This window comes from Lissotriton vulgaris, chromosome 3_1, assembly GCF_964263255.1.
Source record: "Lissotriton vulgaris chromosome 3_1, aLisVul1.2, whole genome shotgun sequence".
NCBI lineage: Eukaryota > Metazoa > Chordata > Amphibia > Caudata > Salamandridae > Lissotriton > Lissotriton vulgaris.
Genome location: NC_141689.1, coordinates 1,540,972,312 through 1,540,997,726, shown reverse-complemented (window position 1 = coordinate 1,540,997,726; position 25,415 = coordinate 1,540,972,312). Strand labels below are relative to the sequence as shown.

At 43.9% G+C, this 25,415-nt stretch overlaps 1 protein-coding gene across 1 annotated transcript in view; it reads left to right on the top strand.

The window, feature by feature from the left end:
- Nucleotides 1–25,415, top strand: part of TET2 (tet methylcytosine dioxygenase 2) — a 214,354-nt gene that overhangs the window by 182,580 nt on the left and 6,359 nt on the right. Inside the window, exons 7-9 of the mRNA XM_086962040.1 lie at nucleotides 2,801–2,890; nucleotides 10,399–10,536; nucleotides 13,018–13,366. Of these exons, the coding sequence (XP_086818166.1) occupies nucleotides 2,801–2,890; nucleotides 10,399–10,536; nucleotides 13,018–13,366 (577 nt within the window). The remainder of the gene's footprint in view (nucleotides 1–2,800; nucleotides 2,891–10,398; nucleotides 10,537–13,017; nucleotides 13,367–25,415) is intronic.

Sequence of the window (25,415 nt, the reverse complement as noted above, 5' to 3'; positions counted from 1 at the left end):
ACACTTAACAATTTGTTACATAAGAAAGAGAGGCAACAAAAAAACTATTGAGTATGGAAAAACAGTTAGCATAAATCAAAACTTGTAGGTCCTTGTCACTGTGGGAGATTTTTCTTCTTTATTCAAACTTCTTCAACCACACTATACACATGCAGCCAACACGTTTCGCCTTACAAAGGTTTCATCAGGACACTATTGTAAGTCCACTGGTTCTGCACACACTCAGAAGGACCAGAAGCAGTTTTAAACCAGCCAAAATAACAGTAAATCACCTCTGTCAATCGTAGCCATATTCCAGTCAGTTCATTATGGCATTCCTAGGCATCTCAGAGTGCAACACCGCACTGTAATCTCACGGTCAGTCCTCACAAGCACTCGTTAAATGTAGTAAAAAAAACCAAGGTAATTTCTACAGCTGCCAACAGTTGAATACAACGAACTGCGCCTCGAATCAAGGCACCCTGGATCATCATATCACGGTAGAAGACTGCGGACACAACCCTTTTGAAGCCGTACATCGCCATTTGACGATTTACTGGTACTTTGATTGGTTTAAAAATGTGTCGTATGGAAGTCTTGTCTTAGAAGCAAAATGTCTACTTGAAGTTCGTCCATTTGCATTACAGCAACATGTTTGAACATTTTATGATCTGTGGAATAATTTCCCCTGAGACTGATGACTCACTTTTTGTGGGAGGTTCTTCAGCCGCCAGAGCCGCCTCACCTGAAGTTTTGTCATACCTGTACATTTTTGCCTGGGACTGATGTGTGTCCTTGTCTTTGACCTTGATGGCATTAGCTTTTCTGAATGGAAGCGATAAGATGAATGGGGAGGATCCAAAGGTAAGTGGCGGAGAGAGTCCCAGGTTCATACCTGTGTTGCGCCACTGTGTGTCCTCTGTGTAGGATTACTTTAGTAGACATCTACAGGAGTCATTCCATCCTTTGTGCATCAGCAGTGGTGTCCTCTATTGTTTCCTGTAGTGTGTCTCATTCTGCTCCTCTGGGCAAGGCTCTAGGGCTGCATGGTGGAGAGGTCCACCCCATCCTTGGGTGTGCTATCCCCAATAACTACTGCACTGTCTGTGCATGCGACTCCTTAGTCCCCTCCTTCAATTTCATGTATGCTGAGGGCTGCTACTTGTCAAATGCCTGGTGGGTACAACATTACCGTGATGCCCATTCCTCTGCTGCACCTTCTCCCACTGTTGAGGCTCGTCAACTCCATATGCAGCCCCCAGGCCAGGGAGTCTTCATTGTATCTCATAAAATGGCCATGCACCAGTGACTGCCCTTGCTTCACCAACCTAACCTCAAGATCCGTCAAGGTTCACCATTAGCAGATGGAACAGCACGAAGAACTCCTCACTGGCAGCCAATCACATGCGTTATAAACCCACTTAACATAGCAAAATAAGGGTACAATCCTGTTCCATAGGAGACCCAGGAATTGTATCACTGCCTGTTTTGTTAAGATGAAACAAATGCATGAAGTCATGTTCTTATAGAAAGTTGTTGACTGTCCTACAACAAATACCTCTTATGCCAAATCACAGAGGCAACCCTTGCCTCCTCTGTTGAAATATGAATAGTTTCTGTTGGTGTAACAAAACAACTTTGTGTGACCATTTTACTGTGTGTCATACATGATTTGCTTAGCCACATCAGGATCTCTTCAGATATGAGAGTGGGCATGGGTTTTTTAGAGCCCAAAAGCTTAAGGTACATAGGGCTAGTCAACCCAGCAAATGTAGCTCATTCTTTGAGTGATCACCTTGAAGGTGTGAACCAGCATTTGAAAATCCTGTCTACAGTTTTGGCTTTAATTGGAAATGACATATCTCCCTCTGGAGGGTCAAGCGAGTCAATTGAGACACGTACAAGTCGAGACAGCAAAGATGTATGTTCGTAGCATGTATGGCTGTAGATATACATGATGTGCATACTCCTTCAATTTAGCGTTGGGCTTGGACATTGCAAATAGTTTTTCTTCTATGATGTCTTTCGAGTCATGAGGTGTCATGACTCCTCCCTTGATGTAGATGCTCATGGTCACCAGCTGCATTGTTAGATTGTTTTTCTCTGCCATCGGGTTTTGATGTGCTCAAGTGTGCTCCAGGACTTGATGATTTCTTCAGTTCTTGTCATGGCACTGAGTCCACTGACTTCCACCCGACGTGAGAACAGTGTCAATGTATAGTTTTCAACTTTAACACTGGTTCCGTCTGTCGGTTCCTTGGACACCAGGTGTGTAGATAACAACTTCGCAGACCTACTCAGCAGAATGCAGCACCCTGCTCCCCTACGGCCACCTGGGGGGCACCCCAGACATAGATCTGTTGGCCGCATCAAAAATCGACAAATGCTATCACTTTCCTGCCTAGTCCATGCCATATAAACGATGTATTAGATGCATGATACTCTGTAAGTAATACGTCAAGGATACATGCTATATTCTACTTTAAGGACTCAAAATCACATGCAAGAACAGAGAATATTTAAGTACATGCCAATAACACAGTCGATTGTAGAGGAAAACATCACTTGAATTATTGGCAGGGTTGCGTTTTATCCCCCTCCATGAAAACCTAACTTCGCAAAAGTTTTGTTAGTCGATATTTAAGCTATGATATTTTGGCAGCACGGTATGTTTGTGCTCAGTACCGTGACATACAGCTCTGTATAACTAGATTAGGTAAAATCAGAATGTTACAAAATCTGTATAACTAGATTAGGTAAAATCAGAATGTTTCAAAACAATTGGATGGATGTTTTATACTTAATGTATTTCTTGAAACAGGAGGAAAGGCTCGAAGCACGTCTGCAGAACCTGTCAACATTGATTGCTCCGACTTACAAGAAGATGGCACCTGATGCCTTCAACAACCAGGCAAGTTTAAGTGAATTTGTAAAACATCCTTTACAACGCAACTTTTACAATGCACTACCATTACGACGCAACTTTTACAACGCAAGTCATTACAACGAATTGCTCTGGAGGGCGCTCTAGGATAGTGTATAGTTTAATTACTATCCAACACCTTCCCTACTATCCACGGGGACTGGAGTTGGAATAGTAAATTAAACTATTCACTATCCAGAGCCCCCCAACGCAAGTCGCTGTAACGACTTGCGTTGTAAAAGTTGCGTCGTAATGGCATGCATTGTAAAAGCATGCGTTGTGATGACATACATCCAGTGAATTTATAGAGTTGGGATCTTTTCAGTGTTTTTAAGAGCATGCCTTTCTTTTCTTCATATTATACATTCACAGACACTACTGGGTGCAGTCTCTGGACCAGCACTCGGAACTGTAAAAATCACTGCCACTAGGAAATTAGATTAGTTTCTAAAAAAAGCATATCCCTTCAAATCAATTTAATAATCCTGCCAAAAAAGTCTTAATTTTAAGGCACTGGGAAAATTGATAAAGATAGAAGGGTTATATGCACGTCCTTGGCAATTTTACAAAATAAGAATGGACATCATGACTACTTGTTTTCACGACCGCAGGTTACTCAAAATGCAGCGGTCAAGTTAATCTGCAATAAGGACAAGTTTAGTTCGGCATCAACATGTCTGAAGACATTACACTGGCTACTAATGCGCCAAAGAGCGAAATATAAGTTACTGTGCCATGGACACAAAGCATTACATAAGACTGGCCCTATAATTTTGCAAAACACATAGAATTCTATTTGCCTTCACGAGAGCTGAGATCCTGTAATCTTGCATCAGCAAAAACTAGGTGAATAAAGTAAGTTAGAACGGGCGGGCAGTATTTCTCATATCAGGCAGTCGTCCAATGGAGCAAATGACCATTAGACCTAAGCCTCATTAAATATCATTTGTGGTTCAGGAAGAAGCCAAAAACATGGTTGTTTAGGGCCTAATGCTTTTGGGGTCCTCACTAACAATGCCTTCAGAAACGTCAGGAAGTGATACCAGAGCCGTGATATCCCACTAGGGTAAATGTTGCGCTCTATAAAAACTGTAAATAAATACATATCTGACCTAGTTAAAGAGTGTTCTAGATCCGGGCGGCCTCTTCAATGAGGTGTTGGAGCTATACTGCATGTTTTGCCTTGTCACATGCATAATTTCATGCAAACGTGTTGGTGCAGGGACCTATGGAAGCCAAATTCGCTTATGCCCACTTTTTAAGATATATATTATTTCGCACCAAGCAAGAAGAGAGGGGTCTTGTCCCCACTGTATACAAAGTTGGGGCATGGCGGCATCAGAGGAGGAGTCTAATGATCTAGGGCCATATGTAGGTGAGGCAATACCAGTCGGTAACTGTGAAATTTGGTAAATTTCACCGTTACCGACCGGTATTTAGGGATTTGAGATGAAGAAGGCAGGTTTCAAGGATTCAGTAATTTACCGAATCGGTAATTTAAGGAATCGGTAAATTACTGAATTCTTAAAAGTCCCAATCGGTAAATTACCGAATCCTGAAACCTATGTAGGAGGCACTCAAGTGAGTGCATTTTTGCATTCAGGATTCGTTATTTACCACCAACTATAAGTTGGTGGTAAATACCGAATACCTTTTAAAAAGCATTTTTTTGTTTTTTTGTCAGTGCCATGTGGCAGACATACATGCCCTTAGGGCATGTATGTGTGCCACATGTGCACACATGCACGATTCAACGGTGCAACAGGGTGTCAATGTGACACCCTGCCACCCTTGGATATATCCCCCCTATTACCGATTTCGGTATTCACTGAATCGGTAATAGTGAATGGCTTCCCATTCATTCCTATGGGCCTCCAGGCCCATAGGAATGAATGGGAATTACTGAAACGGTAAATACCGAATCGGTAATACCGAATATTACTGATTCGGTAAAGTTTACCGAATTATTACCTACATACAATTTACCGATTTTCAAATACCGAATCGGTAAAATTCTGTATTTAAAAATCGGTAAATAGTGATTACCTACATATGGCCCCTAGTCCTCCATTAGCCAGATCCTCGAAATGCCAGTTTCTTTGCCTTGTTTCCATGGCCCACAAATCTCCTTTTGTCCACCAGGTTCCTAGCGTTGCACCTGCCTTAGCTCAGACAACAGCTTTCAATCACTTGATCCTCGTAATGGTCTGTGGGGTGTACCCCTGATGCAGCCCCACTGTGAGAAGGCATACAGGTAGAGTGTGAAAATAAGAGGCAGGGTCGACACCACTAACCCTCCTCACTAAGAGACGGCATACAGGTACACCGTGAACATAGGAGGCAGTGAAGGCACCACCAGCCCTCCACTAAGGAGGCAAGTGAAGGTGGGAAAGGGGCAATGATCCACACAGCAAATATTTGTTTTGGCGATTGTAGGTTCAAGTGTACCTATGTGTGTGTGGAGGCCAGCCAAAAGGCTGTGCATGCACGTGAGAGACTTACGTGGCAGGTGAGATTGCAGGTGGGCAAATTAGACTTACTTGGGTATCTTAAACTGTTTCTAGTACCATGGTTCAAGGGTGCCTGTGTTGCATTCAGGATTGTTTTTGTGCAGGAAGAGCCACCTTCCTGCACAAAAACAAACCTGGAATGCATATGCCTCTTTATATGTGTGTTGCAAAATGCAGCACCCATAGAAAGAGGAAGAAACGAGGAGAAATAGAGACATTGCTCCTTGTTACGCCTCCCCTGGGAAAGTAAGATTTTGGCACATACCCAGGTTTACAGCTTCTTGGAAATTTGGGGATGCATCAAAATCCATGGGAGTTGCATGAGAACATCCACATGGAACGCCTTCCTAGGGCAGATTTACGCAGCTGCGTTACTGCAGATTTTTTAAGGCGCTTAGAGCCGCGCAAAGTTACTTTGTGAGGCTTCAAAAATCTGACCTAGAAGTTTTGTCACACATATACCACGTTGCGTGGTGCAAACATGCGCAGCCCACTCATAAAGACAATTTTACATTTAGGTGCAACCTTAAAATATGCAGTATCTAACGCTGATATTTAGGGATTACATTTTAAGTATACTCAAAATTACAAAATCACAAAACAAAAAACTAGTGTGTGGGAACAAAATCTATTTAGCTACATTGAAAAGTATGTATTTGAAGACAAAAGGGCCGTACTTCCAAAAATGAATGAGCTAAAGAATGGTGGCAATTGTGCATTATTAGAAAATGTCAAGTGGGTGCATAGTGGTAAAATGGGTTTCATTTCTGAAAATAAAAGGATGGTATTGCTACAAAACCTAGCTTTCTAGACACCAAACTCATATATGTGTGAATAAAATGTGTACAGTTTCAGAATATATCACGTTGCTACTTGAATGATGATTCTTTTTAAATGTGAACATTTTTGTAAATGTTATGACATTTATTTGCCCTATCTTGCTGCTTTCACTAAAGTTACACTATATGAAAATACAGTCACATCACCTATCTTCAGTGGCTCTCCCTCATCAAAAACAAGTCAATGTGCATGATTGACAAGGTTGTCTACCATCAACAATCCCACTCCATTGCCATTCTTACTCTGACTTCACTCACACCACTCATACCACGAGCCTGATGGTTGTTGAGATTACCAAAACAAGAAAACTATTTCTGATTTGCCTGCAAGATCTGAAACATTCCACATAAAAAGAGGAAAAATGCTCTTGTGATTATTTTTGTGCAGGAAGGTTTTCCTTCCTGCACAAAAGTAATCATCCCCGCAACGCAGGCACCCTTGCACCATGGTGCAAAGATGCCTCCGTTGGCACACGGCAGCACATTGTGCGCCGACACGGGGGGAAAGGAGAAGAATGCGCCGTATCTGATAAATACGGCACATTTGTGCCAGTTTCTTTTGCCGTAGGGCAGCGCTGCAAGAAGGCCTGCGGCGCTGCCCTACTGCAAAACCCCATAAATGAGGTCCTCACTATTTTAACTCATATTTCTTTATACTTTTCTTGTAGACAGTAGATCAAGATCTCCCCAATACTGTTGCATAGTATTGCTGGGTCTGTATACATCATGTCTGGGCTTTTAAGGTCCATTTTCTTAATGCTCACCTACTTTCAGTGGTCTGTCAAAGTTTTGATTTTTGTTTTAGGTTGAGATTTTTTTTTCATGCAACTTCGGGAAAGACTTCAAAAAGTATTTAGAACTCTGGTGCTTTTCTTTTTGCAAGTATGACTCATATGGTGGGCCTATGATGCCTTTAGTGACCAATTATGTACAGCTTTATTAGCCGTACCTCTCAGTACACCACTAGATGTTTTAGATTCCACCTTTAAAATGTTTTCTAAAAGCATCAATGAACCCCGGCAACACAAGTGTTGCGTCATGTTATGTGTATTTGTAGAGCACACTATCAACCACGAGGGGGATCAAGGCGCTGAGCAGATGTGTGTGGCTATCCCGGTCTTAGGTAGGTTGGTAAATGGTCTTCAGCTTTCGTGGAGTGGAAGGTCATTCCATACTTCAGAAACTATGCAAGAGAACGTCCGCCCTCATGAACTGGTTCTGTGTATGCCTGGGATGTTAGCGAGTACAAGTCCTGTGAAGCGGATGTGTCTGGATGGGTGATGGAAAGCGATGCGACTGTTCAGGTAGGTGGGGTCAGAGTTGTGTACTGCTTTGAATGCGTGTGTAAGGAGTTTGAATTGGGTGCATTTGTGCGTCTGGAGCAGTGTAGTACCCTGAGATGTGGTGTGATGTGAGTTATGTGTGGGAGATTGAGGATGAGTCTGGCTGCCCAGTTCTGGATGTTTGGTAGACTTCTAGTGAGTTGCTTGATGATCCCAGCATAGAGGGAGTTCCGTTAGTCCAAATTACTGGTGACTCAGGTGTGAGTGACAGTTTTTCCAGTGTTGATTGGGAGACATTTGCAGATCAGATCTTCCTCAGCATCTTCAGTGTCTGGAAGCAGGATGCAGTGACTGCATTGACTTGTGCGGTCATGTACAGTTTGTTATTGATAATTATACCAAGGTTCATGGTGTGGGTTCTGGGTGTGGGTCTGAGTTTGGTCGGCCACCTGTCGGAGTCCCATGGTGAGGTGTTCTTGCTGAAGATCACTACTTTGTCTAGTCGGTGTTGATCTTGGGACACTTGGCTTTCATCCAATTAGCGACTTCCACCCTGAAGCCAGTGAGCTCGTTTAATGTGTTACCTGAAAGGGAGAGCATGAGTTGTGTGTCACTGAGTAGAAGAGGATGTTTATGTCATGTGTGCAGATGATGTTGATCAGAGGGATCATGTATGCATTGAAAAGGGTGGGGCTGAGCAATGCACCATGAGGCACTCCTCAGATGACTTTGCAGGCTTCTAAGGAGTAAGGTGCCAGTTTGGCGGCCTTCTCCTCCACCCCTAAACCATGTTCTCTACTGATGAGGGAAGTTATCCCGAAACCCGAGCCATGTCTCGGGCGATACCCAAAAACCCGGGACATGTATCGGGTCTAGAGATTCATCAGTCCAACAAGTACCGACTTGCACCCACCTGGGTGATCCACTACTGAACTACAAGTACCAGAATCCCGAGGGGCGATCCGGAGGAGGGGCTAGCGGTGTGCGCTCCATTGCAGTGGTTTTTACTAATTGGCTCCCTTGAGCTTTGAGCCGACGGGCTCCTGGATGCTGCCCTGCGTGCCGGTTCGGGCATCGAGGCCATTGACTGTTGTTTGGCGGCCTTCTCCTCCACCCCTAAACCATGTTCTCTACTGATGAGGGAAGTTATCCCGAAACCCGAGCCATGTCTCGGGCGATACCCAAAAACCCGGGACATGTATCGGGTCTAGAGATTCATCAGTCCAACAAGTACCGACTTGCACCCACCTGGGTGATCCACTACTGAACTACAAGTACCAGAATCCCGAGGGGCGATCCGGAGGAGGGGCTAGCGGTGTGCGCTCCATTGCAGTGGTTTTTATATCCATTAAGGAGCATATCCAGCGAAAAGGAGGTCTTTGTATGCTAATCTTGTGCAGATGCCCGATGAGGAAGGGGTTTGAGACTGTGTGAAATGCTACAGAGAGGTCCAAGGAATGAGGGCTGCCATGTCTCCTGTCAAGCATCCTGTGTATGTCTTCTGTGGTGGCAATGAGTGCTGTTCCTGTACTGTGTTTGGACCTGAATCCAGACTGCATGGCCGGTGGTTGCTGAGGTGGTTGGTGAGATGTCAGTTGATTAGTTTCTCTAAGACCATTGCCGGGTATGGTAGGAGTGAGTTGGGTCTGTAACTGGAACGCGTGGCTAGATCAGGTGATGGTTTTTTGAGCAGGGACATGATTGTTGCATGTTTCCAGGTGTTCTGTGACATTAAAATCTTTGATGATGGCATAGATTTCCTTGTTGCTGTTAGTGCTGGCATTGATGTGTCTCTGTATCTGCTGGTGGTAGCGTCTTTGGGCTGATTTGCAGATGTCTTGTCTGTGATGTCATGACTTGTGTTCCATTTACGCTTCCGTTGCTTGCAGTGGCATTTCATCGGCCTGAAGTTCTCTGTTTACCAGCTGGCCTGTGGTCTGGCTCTTGCTGTTGGCTTGTTCTTGAGGGGAGCCACGATGGTGGTGATCAAGCAGCTGAGGTTGTTTATGGCTTCCAGCAAGTCGCTGGTGTGCTCCGGCCAGTGCTCTTGAGATGCTTTTCCAGCTGCAGCAGGCAGTTCCGGTGGTAGCAAGTTTGTGAAGATGTGGGATGTGTATGGTCAAACTGACAGGGGTATGGTCTGTCCAGTTCATAGTTGCTGGCTTATTAACTCTGATGTTGCTGATTGAGGAATCGGGTTCAATAGGTGTCCGGCACAGTGGGTGGGTTCGGTAATGTGCTAGAAGAGACAAAGGTTCTCAAGATAATCTAGACAGGCTGTCGAGTTTTTGTCAGTGAGGTTTTCTAGATGAAAGTTAAGGTCTTTGAGGAGGATGCAGGTTATGGGGTTGATGATGAGAACTGTGATGAAGTCTGTGATATCATTGGCAAAACTGGTGTGGGGTCCTGATGGTGTGTATATAAAGGTTTAGCCAGGAAGAAGTTGGCTTTGATGCATATCATGAATGTGAGGTGTTCCATGTAGCTGATGGGGGTGTCAATGAAGTTGGTGCAGCTGATGATATCTTGGGATATCATGGTAACTCCACCACTCTTCTCTTAATTAAAATCATGTATTCCATTATATTTGAGCTACTAACACACATAATGAATAGTGTATAAAACAAAAGTGATGAAATGGGGATTTCCTAATGCTCTTGCACAGTCTGAGATTAATTTACTTTATCATTGGTCTCAGAGCTTTTTTAAGTGCAAGATTGTATGTGTTTACTTGCTCTTAAACACGCCCTTTTAAAGAAGATTGGTGAGGGAGGGAGGTTTGTGACTGGATCTTTTCAGATTAAAGAGTGTTTCCATTATTGGTGAGTAGTACGTCTTATAGTGGAAATGTAATTTTTTCACAGGTTGAACATGAAAACAGAGCACTAGACTGCCGGTTGGGTTTAAAGGAAGGTCGTCCGTTCTCTGGAGTCACTGCCTGCCTCGATTTTTGTGCACATTCCCACAGAGACGTGCACAACATGCAAAATGGAAGTACATTGGTAAGTCATGTACCCACTACTTTTCTCCTCTGTAGGCACTAGTAAAGTCTGTTGCAAAGCCTGCCTATATTAAAGGAAACATGGAAGAGATGCAACAGGTGGCATAGTCTGATACCTCCCACCGGGCAGTGCATTTTAAGACATGCAGGGTACAAATGACAGGCGATATTGGTCAGGTCGCCGTGCTACACAGAAAGAACCAAGGAGGACAGGCAATGTCCAACGATACATAGAAGTAGAACTGAGCTCTTTCGACTACAAAACTGTAAAATCAAGTCTGTTTTTTCTGGTGCCCAGAATGAATGTGTATGAGACGAATTTCCCTATAATGAATATCCAAGTATATTATTAACGTATGTGGGTCTGTCTCAAAATCTGACTGTATTTTACTATTCAGTGTTTCAATAAGCCCAGGCATATAGAGTAGCCCAGGGCCCCGTGAAAGAGCAGACTGCCACATTGCCACCATGCACCCTTCCTGCAGGCTTCTTGCAGGCTGGAACAGCGGATTGCTCTCCTGTGCTCATATACCTAAAGACCTCATGTAAATAGAACAACTTTCAGAGAAAGGAAACGGGGCCACCTTTCCTGTTCTATTGGTCCTCTTCCTCGCACTGATACCCCCTTCTAGCCTTTTAATTAGCTGACAGTTGCGCTCTTTCCAACTCCAACTCCCGCAGAGACTACTTTGCCGGTGCTAACCTTTAAGTGAGCAGCTGGAAAATTGTATGCTCTGAATGTTTGGCTGCATGAGTATTGCAGATAATCAGTTGATTGAAGGTAGAATGTAGGAACCACATGTGCCGCCTGCTACCACCTGGAAGCATAACCAGTGGCATAGTAAGGTGGGGTGGGGAGGGGGGCGCTTCGCCCCGGGTGGCACGAGTTTCGGGGGCAGTGGACGATGCTCCCCTCCAACCCTCTTACAGGTGTCCACGAGTTGGTGAAAGCAGGGACCGTCACGACCGCCTCCCACTCTCACCTGCATGCCTCGCGGGGTGACAAACGCCCGACCACCAGGTGCGGCAAAAGGTCGAGCTACGCCACTGAGCATAAATTGTGTGTTCAGCTCCTGCTGAGCCCATAACACTCACTGTTTAACTGTGACTGAATCTCTGCCCTGTTAGTCACTCTGGTTTGGTTAGTAGATCCACTAATCAGCTGGTGGTATAAAATGTCTGAAAATTTCCCTACCTGGACAGGTTAAAAGGTTGAGAAGGTAATTGACCCAAGAGTATTGCAGATGAGCCAGCGAAACAGGTGTCAAGGGACAATATTGAGCGTATCCAGTGATAACTGCTACATGGCCATTTCACCTTTTTTTTTAAATAATCTGAAGATACCGATAGCGAATAATCCCTGTGACTACAGTGGTTATCTGACTTTTGGGGAACTGACAAATATCTCAGGTAGTACTGATGAGGATATACGCTACGCAGTTGTCTGTATTTCCATAAGGAATCACGCTGCCTACTACTGCCAATGAAGTGAGATGCTGCGTGTTCAAAGGCTTTAACCGCATGCGCGCTAGCGGTTTTCCCGCTGTGTGCTGCGATTTTGAAAATCCCGCGTTACGTGACAAGGTCAACTCGTCAGACGCGCAGCGCAGGTAACGCCCATGACGAGCTGACCTTGTCACGCGCATCGAAGGGGTTAAGTAGAGCCGGTATATATCCTGGTCAGTCCAGAGCCTACTGCAATAACTGAGGTTTACCAAGACTCGGGATTGGGCCACAGTACAAATCTGTAAGGGTAAATGAATGATTTTGAACTCCCTAGGAACTAAAACTAGAATGTATGTAACTTTTTCCATGGTAGAGATAGTTCACAAAAAGTTCATGAGTCTATATTTCGCTAGGCAGCTTGCAAACCCATTGCAGCAGCTAGAGCAATGACTGCAAATTCACTATCAAGTCGCCTACTTTGTTGGACTCTTCGCCCAACGTACCTTTTAGTCTTCAGCAGCACCGAATCCAGTCAGATCCTCCCTCAGACAAAGATATTTAGGCACTGTCCCAGATCCACTATAGTTCAAGATTCATCCCAAAAGCTTAAAGACACAGCCGGAGGGACTCCCTAGATCTCCTTCTGAGGTTGAGGGCTTTAAGATTGCAGAAGCAGCACACTCTGTATCATTGCTCACTCACAACAATGTGTGACACCAGGCAATGGCAAGCGCCTAGTCCCCACAGTCGCTTCAAAAGTGGCTCGAATAAAGCACCAGTCCCCACCTCCCTTATGGGGGAACCATTAGGAGCCGAAGGTGCCAAAAGTGCAATAAAGGTCTGTCGGAACCACCTGCCCCCTTGAGAAGTCAACCATTGATCAGGGTTCATTTGTTAGAAGCCCTTCTTTGCCCCTTTCGGTAATAGCAAGATTGTGCTGAGTATTCAAAAACTTACTATATATTTTGTACAATCATCCGAATAAAGTTCATGAATGCGTTTCGAATAGTTAATCATGATTTACTTTTCCTATTAGGTATGCACCCTGACCAGAGAGGACAACCGTGAAATTGGCAAAATTCCAGAAGATGAGCAGCTGCATGTCTTACCTTTGTACAGAGCTTCCTCTGTGGATGAGTTTGGCAGTGCTGAGGGGCAGGAGAAGAAGATAGAGAGTGGTGCCATCCAGGTCTTGCACTCCTTCCGCAGGAAAGTAAGGAAGCATTCTGAGCCGGTCAAGACCTGTAGGCAGAAGAAGCTGGAAGCCAAGAGAGCGGCAGCAGCGCGGCATGCAGCTCTGCAAAATGGCTTCATCAAAAGCGAGAAGGAAAAATCTCCTCGCCAGAAGCATCCAGAGTCTCCTGCTCATGCTGAACACCTAGCAGGTAATTTGTTTATTTGGTTGGAGTTTTTATACGTGTGACCCAGCTCAAGTGCTTCAGATAAATGCTCTTCCAGTAACTGGCACAGGCTTTATACATAACAAATAAATGGAAGACAGAATAGGTGGTGCAAATACCTGAAACAAAACCAGTTTGCATATTATGCAGATAATTTAGCAGCGATAATTTACATATTTTACGAAGATAATTAGGAGCTACGATGCAGCCTACATGGAGGAAAGGTGAAATCATATGAATAGCGTTACAAATTACAGAATAAACCACCGAATTAGAATATTAAGACATAAAAGAGAAATTACGTAAACCCATGCAGACCAATTAGGGCCTCATTACGAGAGCCCCGGTAATTCCAATGAGGCTTGTAGCAGCCCTGTCGGAATTACGAGATCAGCACTAGCTCCGTGGATCCAGTGTTTTTCCCTCAGGCACTTTACTGAAGAGAGCCGCTGAAAGGTCAAATTGAAACTCCATGGAGAAATTTGGAATGACCTCGGATTCTGGTGCAGTAGTCCCGATTATGCAGATAATTTCCATTTCAGAAAGGACCCTCCGATAAAAGGAACTGTCCCTACCCCACAACAATTATGAATGCCCAGTGTATCAGTAATTTGACCGGTGGCACTTAATAGGCCCTATATGGGGACATAACCGTCAAGACCCCTAGAGCCAATTGCAAGTGGTGTAGAGTGGAATTCCAGTGTGGAATTATGGAATAGTTTTATTAATGTATTCAATGTAACCACAATCAGTATTACTATTTCAAATATATACATTCCTCAGTTCAAAAAGGTTCCACAAAGCCAGGGCCAGATGCTACTCTGGTTGAAAAAAACTTGTTTTGAAATCTGATGCAATTTCCTAACACTTTAAGTAGTCTGTCAGTTTATGTATGTTGAGAGAAGTGTTAGGAAGGTATGGGCAGCACTCAGACCCTGCTATGGCACACACACAGTAGTGGCTGGCAGGCAATGAGGGTTGAGGGTTGAGGGCAGGGGGGGAGGGGTGATGGGGAGAGGGGAAACAAAAAACAATAAATAAAAAATACCACTTCCCTTTTCCACGTATTTCCTTCGCTTTTCCACCCCGGAACCAGGGCGCACCCAGGCTCCCCATTGCCAATCACAACATTGCAATGCAGCGTTGTGATTGGCTCCCCTAAGCCAATCACAACGCTGCAGCATTGTGATTGGTCTGAGCACTGTGGATCGGCGCTCAGATGGGGACTGGGGGGCTGCGCAAGTTCCCAACCAGACTGTGTGATGCAGCCTGGTGGGGAGCATGAAAAGTGTGCATGACTGTTTGGCCGGCCAAACAGTCATGCACTATTAGAGTGTGCAGACCACTCCTTTCCCCTGTGCCTCCAGCGCTGCCCCGCACTAACCCAGCCCTGAACCTGCGGAAAAAAATTATAATAACTACTTCATTATCTTTTTTGATTTTCCCTGCTCAAAGAACAGTGAGGCGACCCCTTTCCACCTTAGTGGAGAAGCCGCCCCTGCGCATGCACAAACACACGCACACACACGTTTGTTTCAGAAAGCTCAAAGCCACCTCACCGTCACTGGAGAGAGTAGACCGCATAATGTCTGATAACTGCGATGACAGACCCTGAATAACAGACTTCAGTCCACTCCTGGGGCAGCCATGGACTGGGTATAGTTTTGCTAAATAAGTGAGTGTACCCCCTCATGATGAGCGCGCTGATGAAACACCATCCAGTGGGAAGTTAAAATCCATACTGGGACTACTCAATGGTTATAGCGTCTATAACAGTGTCATATTCACTCCACAAAGACACTCATGTTGATATATTTGTGCTCCCACATTATTCCCTATTCTGACACAGCAAGATGAGTAACATTGGACGATAACAAACGAGGGGTTTGTTGTACTTATCCTGTCCTTGGAAGGACTGAGAGTCCATTCCATTCCATTTTAACAGTCTTTGCCCATGATACTACAGATGAAGTAAAGTTTTGTTTCTTTCAATGGCACCTCGATCAAAGGCATGTGTCCCTCTAAATCATTAGGCACATGTGTGCAGATCCAGCTAGGGGAAAGGTTCATTGTTTCTCTGGATTTCTCAAGCGGCCTCACATAGGAGTTGTTGACAATTCGAGAGCATCGACTCCGACCAAGGATGTGTTCACTACAGTTTGTTTTTTTCAAGAACTTACCATCCCACAGCAACCGTGATGTATCCCAGCAACATCTGGATGGCCAAGGCAGCAGCAAAGATAGCCGGCCAGCCCCACAGAGGGATCCAGTACCCAGGAACAGACAGATTACCTCAGACAGAGGGAGTAGCGATTAGAAGCAGTGGGTGCAGCACTGGGTGGCTGTGGAGAGGCAGGCAAAGAAGGTGGTCTGGGTGGATTGACCCACTGACTGAAATCAGTGCAGCTTCAAGGCGAACTTCGTGGAGGATCGGAGAGCGGGTATAGATTTGGGAGCCGACGAGGAAGGGCAGTCAACTCAGGGTGGTGCAGCTCGCTTGCACTAGGAGGAATGAGTCCACATTGTCAGGCTTCTGTAAGTAAGTGCGATGTTGGGGATGAGAAGGGCTTGATATGGCCCCTCTATGGTGGTTAAAAAGCTCTCTCCTCTGGTGGTCTCAAACGTAGACCAGTCGCCAAGTTGAAAGAAGTCGCAGGCTTCTACCTTGCCGTTTGACTCTGGGTAGTACACACAGTGGAAATGCTGATCTGTTCCCAATTCTTTGCAAATCCCCTGTACTACTATTGAAATGGAGTGTGACCTGTGTTCAGCCGAGAACCAGTTTGGAATACCAAACCATGGGATAAAGTCTGTAAATAAATGGTTTTCAACTGTGATGGCATGTGCTTTGGCACAAGGATAAGTTCCCTCCCACCCACCCCAGGACATAGGGATCAGATGCGCCAATCTGCATCTATTTGAAATCTATCTGTAGTGCATAAAGAGAAGGTGGAGCAGCTGTTTGATCTTGATCCCTTTCTCGGCATTATGGGACTGACAAGTGACATAGGGATGGGCAGCATTTTAGGCTTTAGAGAAAAGGAAGGGTGCATAGAAGTTGCTTGCTGTGGCCCACAACATGCCAACACTCCCAACAAGAGCAGCTTTGTGATGCAATCGTGCCAGGTCAGGGAGTAGAATTGTCAGCTCTACCACAAGCCCAGTGCTTTCTTTCTATACCCTGTTAAAATCCGTTTCACACTTCTGTTTGATCTAATATTTCTATTCGCTTTTAGAAATAGGATTCTGCAACAAACACAAAACATCTAAAGAAGGCACAGGGAATAAACAAGTTCATACAACTTACATGGCAACATATGCACTTTCTGACAAAGGGGCAGTTCAGACTGCTGAATCAGCCACGGCATTTCTTTAGACATGTTATGGGCAGCTAGTTGGCTGAACACCTAACCACTGCTACCTGTGTGTACAATTGTAAGACACTTACGGGGTTCTGTACATAGTGACCATTTTTAATCCCTATTTCGAGCAGAGGTAGGGATCTCTCTTTCCATCCAAGTCAAGTGTCAATCCAAACACATACTTAAAGTCCATATACGCAGTAACAATCTTCTCTTGAGCCTAAATACATATTCAGTTAAAGCAATAAGTTCAACTACTTGGGCGGATCTCACATTGAGGAAACAACAACTTTCTACCATTTCATAAACAGTGAACACTGTATAACCTGCAATCAACACCCCTTCCTGATTCCGAAGGTAGGGCCTTTTTGCAAAGAATATCATTTTGCAGTTGGGAATTGGAACATCAGTCAAGTCTACAAGGGGTTTATTAACGTTGGAGTAGTGAAGTTCTCTGTCATTGAGAGGAGGCATTGGGTTAGAGTGGAGCAACAAACAAGTGTAGTATGTGTATTTGTAGCATTTCTAGAGAACGTTAAACCTGGAATATGTGACCACTTAAAAGGAGGACTAGTTCGCAAATAACCCCGTTTTCACCTGCTTATGAAAAATCAGGTACGAGTTTAAGCTCCTAATGTGTTCCGGGAGGGAGTTCCACATCCTGGTGGTCGCCACTGTAAGTGCCCTTCCCCCCATCTGACTTTCCTACACCTAGGAACCACCACCTTACATTGACCAGTTGATCTCAGAGGCATCAAATATACCAATTTAAGCCATCCTAAAATAATTCAACACCTGAGAATGGAGACCCTTGTGAGCCAATCAAAGGGATTTATAAGACATCCACTTCTTTACTGGCAGCCAGTGAAGGGCTCTTAATCCTTCCCTGACAGAGGAGTGTTTAGGTAATCCAGGACCAAACATGCTGCTACATTTTTAATTATTTGGGGCTTTTTTATTGAATACTGGTTGGCATTTTGATACAGGGCGTTGCAGTAATCTAAACGAAAAGTGATAAGCACAATGACCACTGACACCCTAAGCTCTTTTGGAAGAAAAGATAGTATTTTCTTCAAGATCTTGATAATCCAGAAACAGGAGCTCACTGTTCTATTAACCTGGGTGCTGTTGGTCAATGTATTATCAAAAATCATACCACACATTTCTGGCCACCAACAGTTGTCCACATTGAGCTAACCATTCCAAACACCATGATCTCAGTTTATTTCCATGTTCATTTTGAACCAGTTCCGCCTGTTGATCTCCATCATGCAAGCCCTAAAACTGCTGCCCACCTCTTCCCAGTCATCGGAGATTGAGATGATGATCTGGGTGTTATCCGCATAGGACTACACCTGGAATCCAAAAGAATGCACCAGTCTCACCAGAGGACAACATACAAATTAAATGAGGTAGGGCTTAGGGAGGACCCTTGAGGAACCCCAGATCGAAGATGGAAAAGTTTGACTCTTAAGTCCCCGCAACTGATTGCAAGCGTCCTACCCTGCAGTAAGGACTCCAGCAACTCAAGAGCCACGTCCTTCCACCCGGCCTGATGCAGCCTCTGCACCAGCAGAGATGGCGATAAGGTGTCAATGGTCTAACAGAAGCTGGATAGCTGAACCTCCCTGCTCAACTTGGCTACGAATGAAAGCAGCAGTCGCTATAAGTGCTGATTCGATGCGGATTCCTCCTGAACCTGTTTTGAGAAGGGTCCAGGAGTTCTTGATCTAGGAGCTACTGAGCTAATTCCTGAATGATATGCTTTTCCAGGATCCTACCTGAAGCAGGCAACAATAGGATTGGGCGCATGTTTTTTAAAATTCGCTAAAATCTCAGTCAGGCTTTTTCTTTAGAGGCATGGCCATTGCCCCCTTCCAGCCCTCCGGATACACCCCAAATTCCAAACCTGTGACGAGATCTTCTCCAGGGCCTCCGCTATAAGGTCAGGGACCAACTGCAGAACTAATCGGTGAGAGCAGGGAAGTCTGAAAAGATCTTCATGATCTTATCTTTAAAGAATTCTGCCACCTTATTGAAGAAAGCTTGCAAGTTTTCTACCCCCCGATGTATAGGAGGTGACATAAGGGTGCCCACTGTATTAAAGAGTACTTTCGGAATAATGATAGCCGACTTAATCCTCTGGGAGAAATACACAGATTTTGCCTCTTTGCTATTTGAGAATAAGCTCAGTGTTAGATTTTCTTTCTACTCAGGAGCCAGTCTCCATCTCCGTTCTTGCCTTCTACACTACCTTTGAAGCTCCTTGAGCTCCTCAGAAAACCACAGGGCATAGGGTTTCTCACTACCCTTTGGGCAAGATCTCGCTAGGGGGGCACCCTACTCAACTGCCACCCTAACCCATTTATTAAACTTCCCTGCAGGTAATCCTGAGCCCCAGGGTCCTTCTCTTTGAATTTTACAAGCACATCTGCAAACTCTCCAACCGTGACTTTTCCCCAGTTTTTGATGCGGTTAGTGGTACCCAACATGCTTTCCACCACACTTGCCATATGTACATCAAACAATATCAAACTGTGGTGAGAACAACTTAACGGCAGACAATCGCCTATAGTAATGGTCTCTTGATTGGAAAAGATCCCATCTAACTTGTGTCCGGGAGTCGAGATATTGACCCATTGACTCAAGCCAAAACTGAGCATGAGATCAATGAAAGCCCTGGTGTCGCGGTCACTTTTCTTCCAAATGAAAGTTAAATCCCCCAGAATGGTGGTTACCACAAGAGATAAAGGGTACAAGCACTTGGTGCCAGTTTGAAATAAATTGCTTTTTAGGACCAGGCAGATGGTAGATCAGCAGCCCCGCAAAAATCACTGAATATTTATTTTCGATTTTAAAGTGCCCTACCTCGCAGCTGTCAATAGTGGTGTTCAGGGGCTCTAGCGTGCAGCTCAGCTGCTCCCTAAAAATAAAGGCTAGGCCTCCCCCCCTCTGTACATTCCTATTGATTCTCACTGCCCCATAACACAGTGGCGTGGCAGCTGCAAACTCCAGGCCGGAGTCCTCCTCGGCCCAAGTCTCAGTGGAAAACAATCAATCTAACTGGGCTGTCCCAAACATCTAGCTAATTTCTAAGCTGTGCTTTATGAGGGAGCAGGAGTTAACTAATGCACAGCGTAGGGCCTTCTCTGTCCTTGATACTCCCCATTGTGCTCTTCCCTTAGATTTCTTGGGGATATCAACTCTGGAGCCAACAGCCCCCCAACGTTAGAGCTCCCGGTAGTCCAGTTGCAAGAAGAGCAATATCATTGTCCCACCATCCCAGGATCTAACACTTTCCCTCCCCTGCACCTCCCCTTCTGGTCGAAGTTCACGAGGGCTAGACTTGTGTAGCTCAGCCTCTGCTTAACTGTACTCAAACCAGCAGCATCCTTTGGCCCCTGTTCCCGGTCGGGCACAGATGGACTTGCCTTAGGCGGCCTCTGTGTGAGGCAGATCACAACAGAATCTCATATCTAGACAGCTTGACAGTGGAAAGGTTCTGTGTTACCATGATCAGGAGGAGTTGAACAGTAGCATGTGGCAGAGCTACAGTTAGAGGGTAACTCAGCATAATATTTTCAGAGCCCTCAAAGAGGTTAGCAGCTGCAGCTACAAAACAGAGACAAGTTGGGTGTCCAGTCCAGTTGCCACTGAGTTTATACGCTGAGGTTATAGAGTAATACGCTACGTGCCTTTCTGTCCTGCATGACCTTGTACCAACACACAAAGGCAAAATTATTGTGTTTAAGATAGTATAATGTAAATGGTTTGGTACAATCAGGCAGACCCAAAACAGGTGTGGAAATTAAAATTAGTTTTTAATTTTACAATGTATTTTCAGCTTTGCTACACCACTGCATGGGTTCGGGTATGCTTTCAGCCCACATAAGTATTGCGGCTTCTGTGTACATATGGGTGTATTTAGAGGAGCTTATGCCTGGTACTAAAACGTCACCAAAAGATATATGTAAATATCTGTGCATGCATATTAGTACACATTTAGACGTTTCTTTGTCTCTGTACATGTATATGTTAATTTCAGTTATTTGTTTAAAAAAATTATAAAATAAAAAACTGTCAATTCCTCTCAACCTTTATTTGAGCCCTTCTCGCTCGGACTCATCCCTGACTACTAATAACTCCAAAACATCTTTTTTATCCAATTCACCCAACTAAAAGGCGCATGTGTCTACTACTCTCAACAACAACTCACAACTTTCCTTTTCTAATCCACTCCATTATTTTCCCCTACTCAAAACACTACTAAATGCATGAGTACTCGAAAGCGCAAACTTAAACTTACCCCCAACTAATCCACAAAGAAAAAGGAAGCACATATTCCTAATCTACTCACTATTTAACTCTATCTTGAGTTCCGGAGTAGCATGCTGCCCCCTGCAAAGCACTTGTACGCCTTGCGAAGGCTATTAGGCGTTCTATAAAAAAATGGACAGTTACAAAATCGGAGTATAGCATTGCTTGACAATAGGCAGTAGAATCCTTTGTTCTACTAAATTAGCTATCACAGGGCAGATTCCTGCCTCTGCTTCTGGTTTTAACAGATACTGAGGGATTCTGGGTAGTTGCTCATTGTGGTCAATCTTGACCTTCACTGGTTCCACTGAAGAGATGAATGCCACATCATTGCCCCAGTGGACCACAGCAAGGCCGGTACAAGCAACCTTGTTCATGTTGGGTTGACATTTAGTACTTTGACACTGAAGGGCAAGGACCTCATTCTCTTGCTGCTGGGTATATTCAGATAGTCCTCATCCGGGGTACGGAACATAGTGTAATTTAACTTGCACAGTATTTCCCTTCCTAATAGATTAGTACATGAGGTAGGGCTCAACAGAACAGAATGTTTTCAGTGATGGGTCACGAGTAAATAGAGACTGGGACAAGAAACGTGGTCAGGGACTCGTTGGTTAGAAATACAAACTGCAGTTGTGGTCAAGCCAGAGAGATTTAAGGTTCGAAGCTGAGAAGGTTGTCACTGGCGAGCTCCCAGCACCTGTGCCTATGAGGCAAGTGACATATTAATCTATAATGAGGCTATCTACACGAGTTCCTGAAGACCTGGCAAATCAACTGGACCATGCCAGAGCCTGGATATCCTCAGGGGAGACGAGTTGCGCTCTACAAATCTACTGATTGACAGACCCTTTTGATCGATAGGAATTAAAGTATTCAGGACATTGTTGGACCTCTCAGACTATCCTAAAATTCAGGATTGGAATTCTGGTTAACTTGAAGAAATTCCAGCACATTAGAAAGAACTGGTCCACGGAATGCACTATTGGCGTAATCTTGCTTCAAATGACCAAGCTGGCCACATGCAAAACAACATGCTCTAGATCCGGGGGCTTCTCCTCTGCCCGGCAATTTCTTCCTCCCCCTCCTTTCATCTCCCCCCCCCCTTTGTTTTCCTCTCTGAGAGGCTCCTCTGCCCCTCCCCCTTACATTCTGCTGCAAGTTCTGCAGTTTCAAGGACATTGAGTACAATTTAACATTCTCTTTCATGTGAATCCACAGAATGATCAGAAACCGCTACTAATTGAGCCAATGTCTTTGTTTGCCATAGGGAGATGTTACTTATAATTATTGTTATTTAGTACAGCTGAGAACACAATTGTAAAAATATTTTTTGAAATAATGTTGCAAATTCATTTTATACATATTTATTTCTAGAAGTAGAGCAAAAGCTACATACAGCATGATCTTAATTTTTAATAAAATATTTAATTTTTTTAAATATATTGCGTATATTAAATTAAAATTGTTTTGAGGTTTACATTTAAAAAAATCCTACCTAAAGTAAAAAATATATATTTACGTATTAACAATTATTAAAGGTGATTCACAAATCAATTACATTTGTTTACATTTTAATAAATGATTGTTACATTTATTTTTAAATTCAAAAACAGTAAATCAACTTGAGATTTTTTTAAAACACGGAATAATTTAAAAAAATATTTGTAACTATTTTAAATTATTTTATTTAAAAAAAAAATCCTCTGTGGTTTTATTTTAAGTCCCTACCACCATTCTTTTCTATGGGAGAGTGTTGCAGTATCAGTGTTTGATTATCTGTTGTGCTGAACTTACCACTCTTTTTTTGGTAGCGGTAACTTTACACTTGTAAATTTAGCTTCGCACTCTATCTCATGGAGTGGAGACATGTAAATCTACACTTACTTTGGAGTAACATTACACTCATATTTTGTGGATAGCCTAAAGTAGAAAAGTTGCTCGAAAGTGTAAGAATACATTTCACATTAGTAAATCCACTTTTGTGAATAAGAAAATTGGGTCCTGTGGCTCACAGGACACAGCACTATGCTATTAAGCTCCAAACATAAATTTGGAGCCATACCTCCGCTTGAAATATTTTAGGGCTGTTGGAGGAAGAGGCAACTTCTGGTAAACTTTTAACAGGCAACACCAGATGATCAGGCTGTACTATTTAGAGCAATCAGGAGGTACCAACACTATATTAATTACCTTGTCTAAATTTCTAGGTGGTGGAAATAGTTTTACCTACAGAGAATTACTTCGAAAATGCCCCATACTCTGGGTTGGTTTTTTGGGTTTCCACATCAGTGGGGAGTGGAGTTAGTGCAGGGGTGTCGGGAACCCTCCGCTTTAGCAGCTACACCTGGGTTGGAGCTCTTTATGGACCTCTTCTGTCTGCAACCGTGCGGACAAAAGCTCATAATTAACCATATAAGGCAGAAAGAAATAAAGAAAGATGGGTTGATAGAAAAGGCAAAGAAGGATGGATGGGTGAATGGAAGAGTGGGAGAAAAGATTGGTGGGTGAAAGGAGGAATGTATGAGTGTGTGGCTAAATGGGTGGGTGAAAGGATGAGTGGGTGAAAGGATCTGTGGGTGAGTGGATGGGTGGGTGGAAGGTCGGCAGAGTAAATAGAAACCTGAGCCGGTGGGTGAAAGGGTGGCAGAGTAAATGGGTATCTGAGTGGAAGGATAGATGGGTGGATCAAAGGATGGTTGAATAAATGGAAACCTGTGGGGATGGATCGGATGGATGGACAAAAAAGATCAACTGATAAATTACAGGCTTTACTGATGGATAGGTAAGTCAAATAATTCATTATGGATGGATGTACGTATGTATGTATGGATACATGCACAGACCATGGATGTGTGAATGAATGGATGGATGAATGGAATGGTAAAAGACTGAATGATGGATGAAAAAATGAATGTAGGACGGAACCTAAAGGTAAAATGGTGACTATCAGCAGGTGGCTAGAAGTGTGAAAGGATACATAGATAGATGCTTTGATGGAAGAGACAAAAGAAACGTTTGTAGCAATGGTTTGCTAATTTGATGCCATGCGAGCTTCAGATAAAAGTGTGGGGAGGGATTTTAATTTTCTGGCTACTCCCATAATGTGTTTCCTCTACAGAGAAAAAGGTTTGTTACTGGGGAGAAACCGCTTTTCCTACATTCTCATCAATTTTGTAGATATCTCTCTTTTCCCCCACTTCAGACTAGAACTAACCTCATGCAAATCAGTGTATGCCCTGCTCAAATAAGAGCAGTCAAGCTCGAATCACTCGGTACCATTCCCTCTAAATAAGAGCGCAATCATTTCAAGACCAGTTTCAGCTCTATCGTGACTCATCAGTGAGCTGTAGCTTTACCCATAGGCACAATGAAGCAACTGGACTCATGTCTGTGCTTACTTGTCACACGTAGGCCTTGTCCCTGAGAAAAACAGACAACTATTGGCAAATCAAATCTGTCTCAGCAGTGAAATCTTTCAGCTTTACTAGTTCTTTTTTGATCTTGAATAGCCAGTGTCAATGTTGGTGAATCTGTGCCACCACCTTGGAATAGGCTTGTACAAGGGAACGCATTACAATAAAACATGGCTGCAGCAGATGCACACACATCTACAGCAGCCATCTTTGAATGCGTTTTGTTGTTTTAACAAATGCTGTTCTAAGGTTGGTGACCTTAATGAGAGTGCATGCACAGTGACCATCTTTAAATGCATTTTGTTTTCTTTTAATAACTTATTTTCAAAGATAGCTGTTGTGGATGCCTGTGCATCTATAATGGCATTGGCAATCTTTGAATGTGATTTGCTAAAATAAGACCCATTTACAGATACCGACCATACATGGGCCATTTTGTAATAATCATAAAACCATTTTAAAATGGCTTCCAGTTGATAACGCGGCAGCGGGTGAAAAAGTTAAAACAAAAAAAGTGAACAAGGAGCTGTTTAGAGAACTCTAGGTGGGGTGGGCAAAAGTGAAGGACAGGGCAAGGGGGGATTAGGAGAAATAGAGAGAGCGACGGGAAAAAGACATTTGCATGCAATGCAAAGAAGCAAGAACTGACATTAGTAGAAGGATACATCATCCACTCAAAAGACTGAAATGCTCATTGGTGGGACCAACACAAGAACAGGGAGGAGAAACACTGAATCAGGAGCAGGGAAGTGAGACGGACAACAAAGCTATCAATTATGATCAAGGGGATGACCCAAAGCCCACTCTTAATATATGTCTTGCCTACAGACAGGTACAACTGTGTATTAGCTGATATCATAAAATTGAAGGGTGAAAATCTTGAATTAAACCTAAATTGTTTTACTCAAATTGAAATTGGAGATATTGACTGGTCCTAGT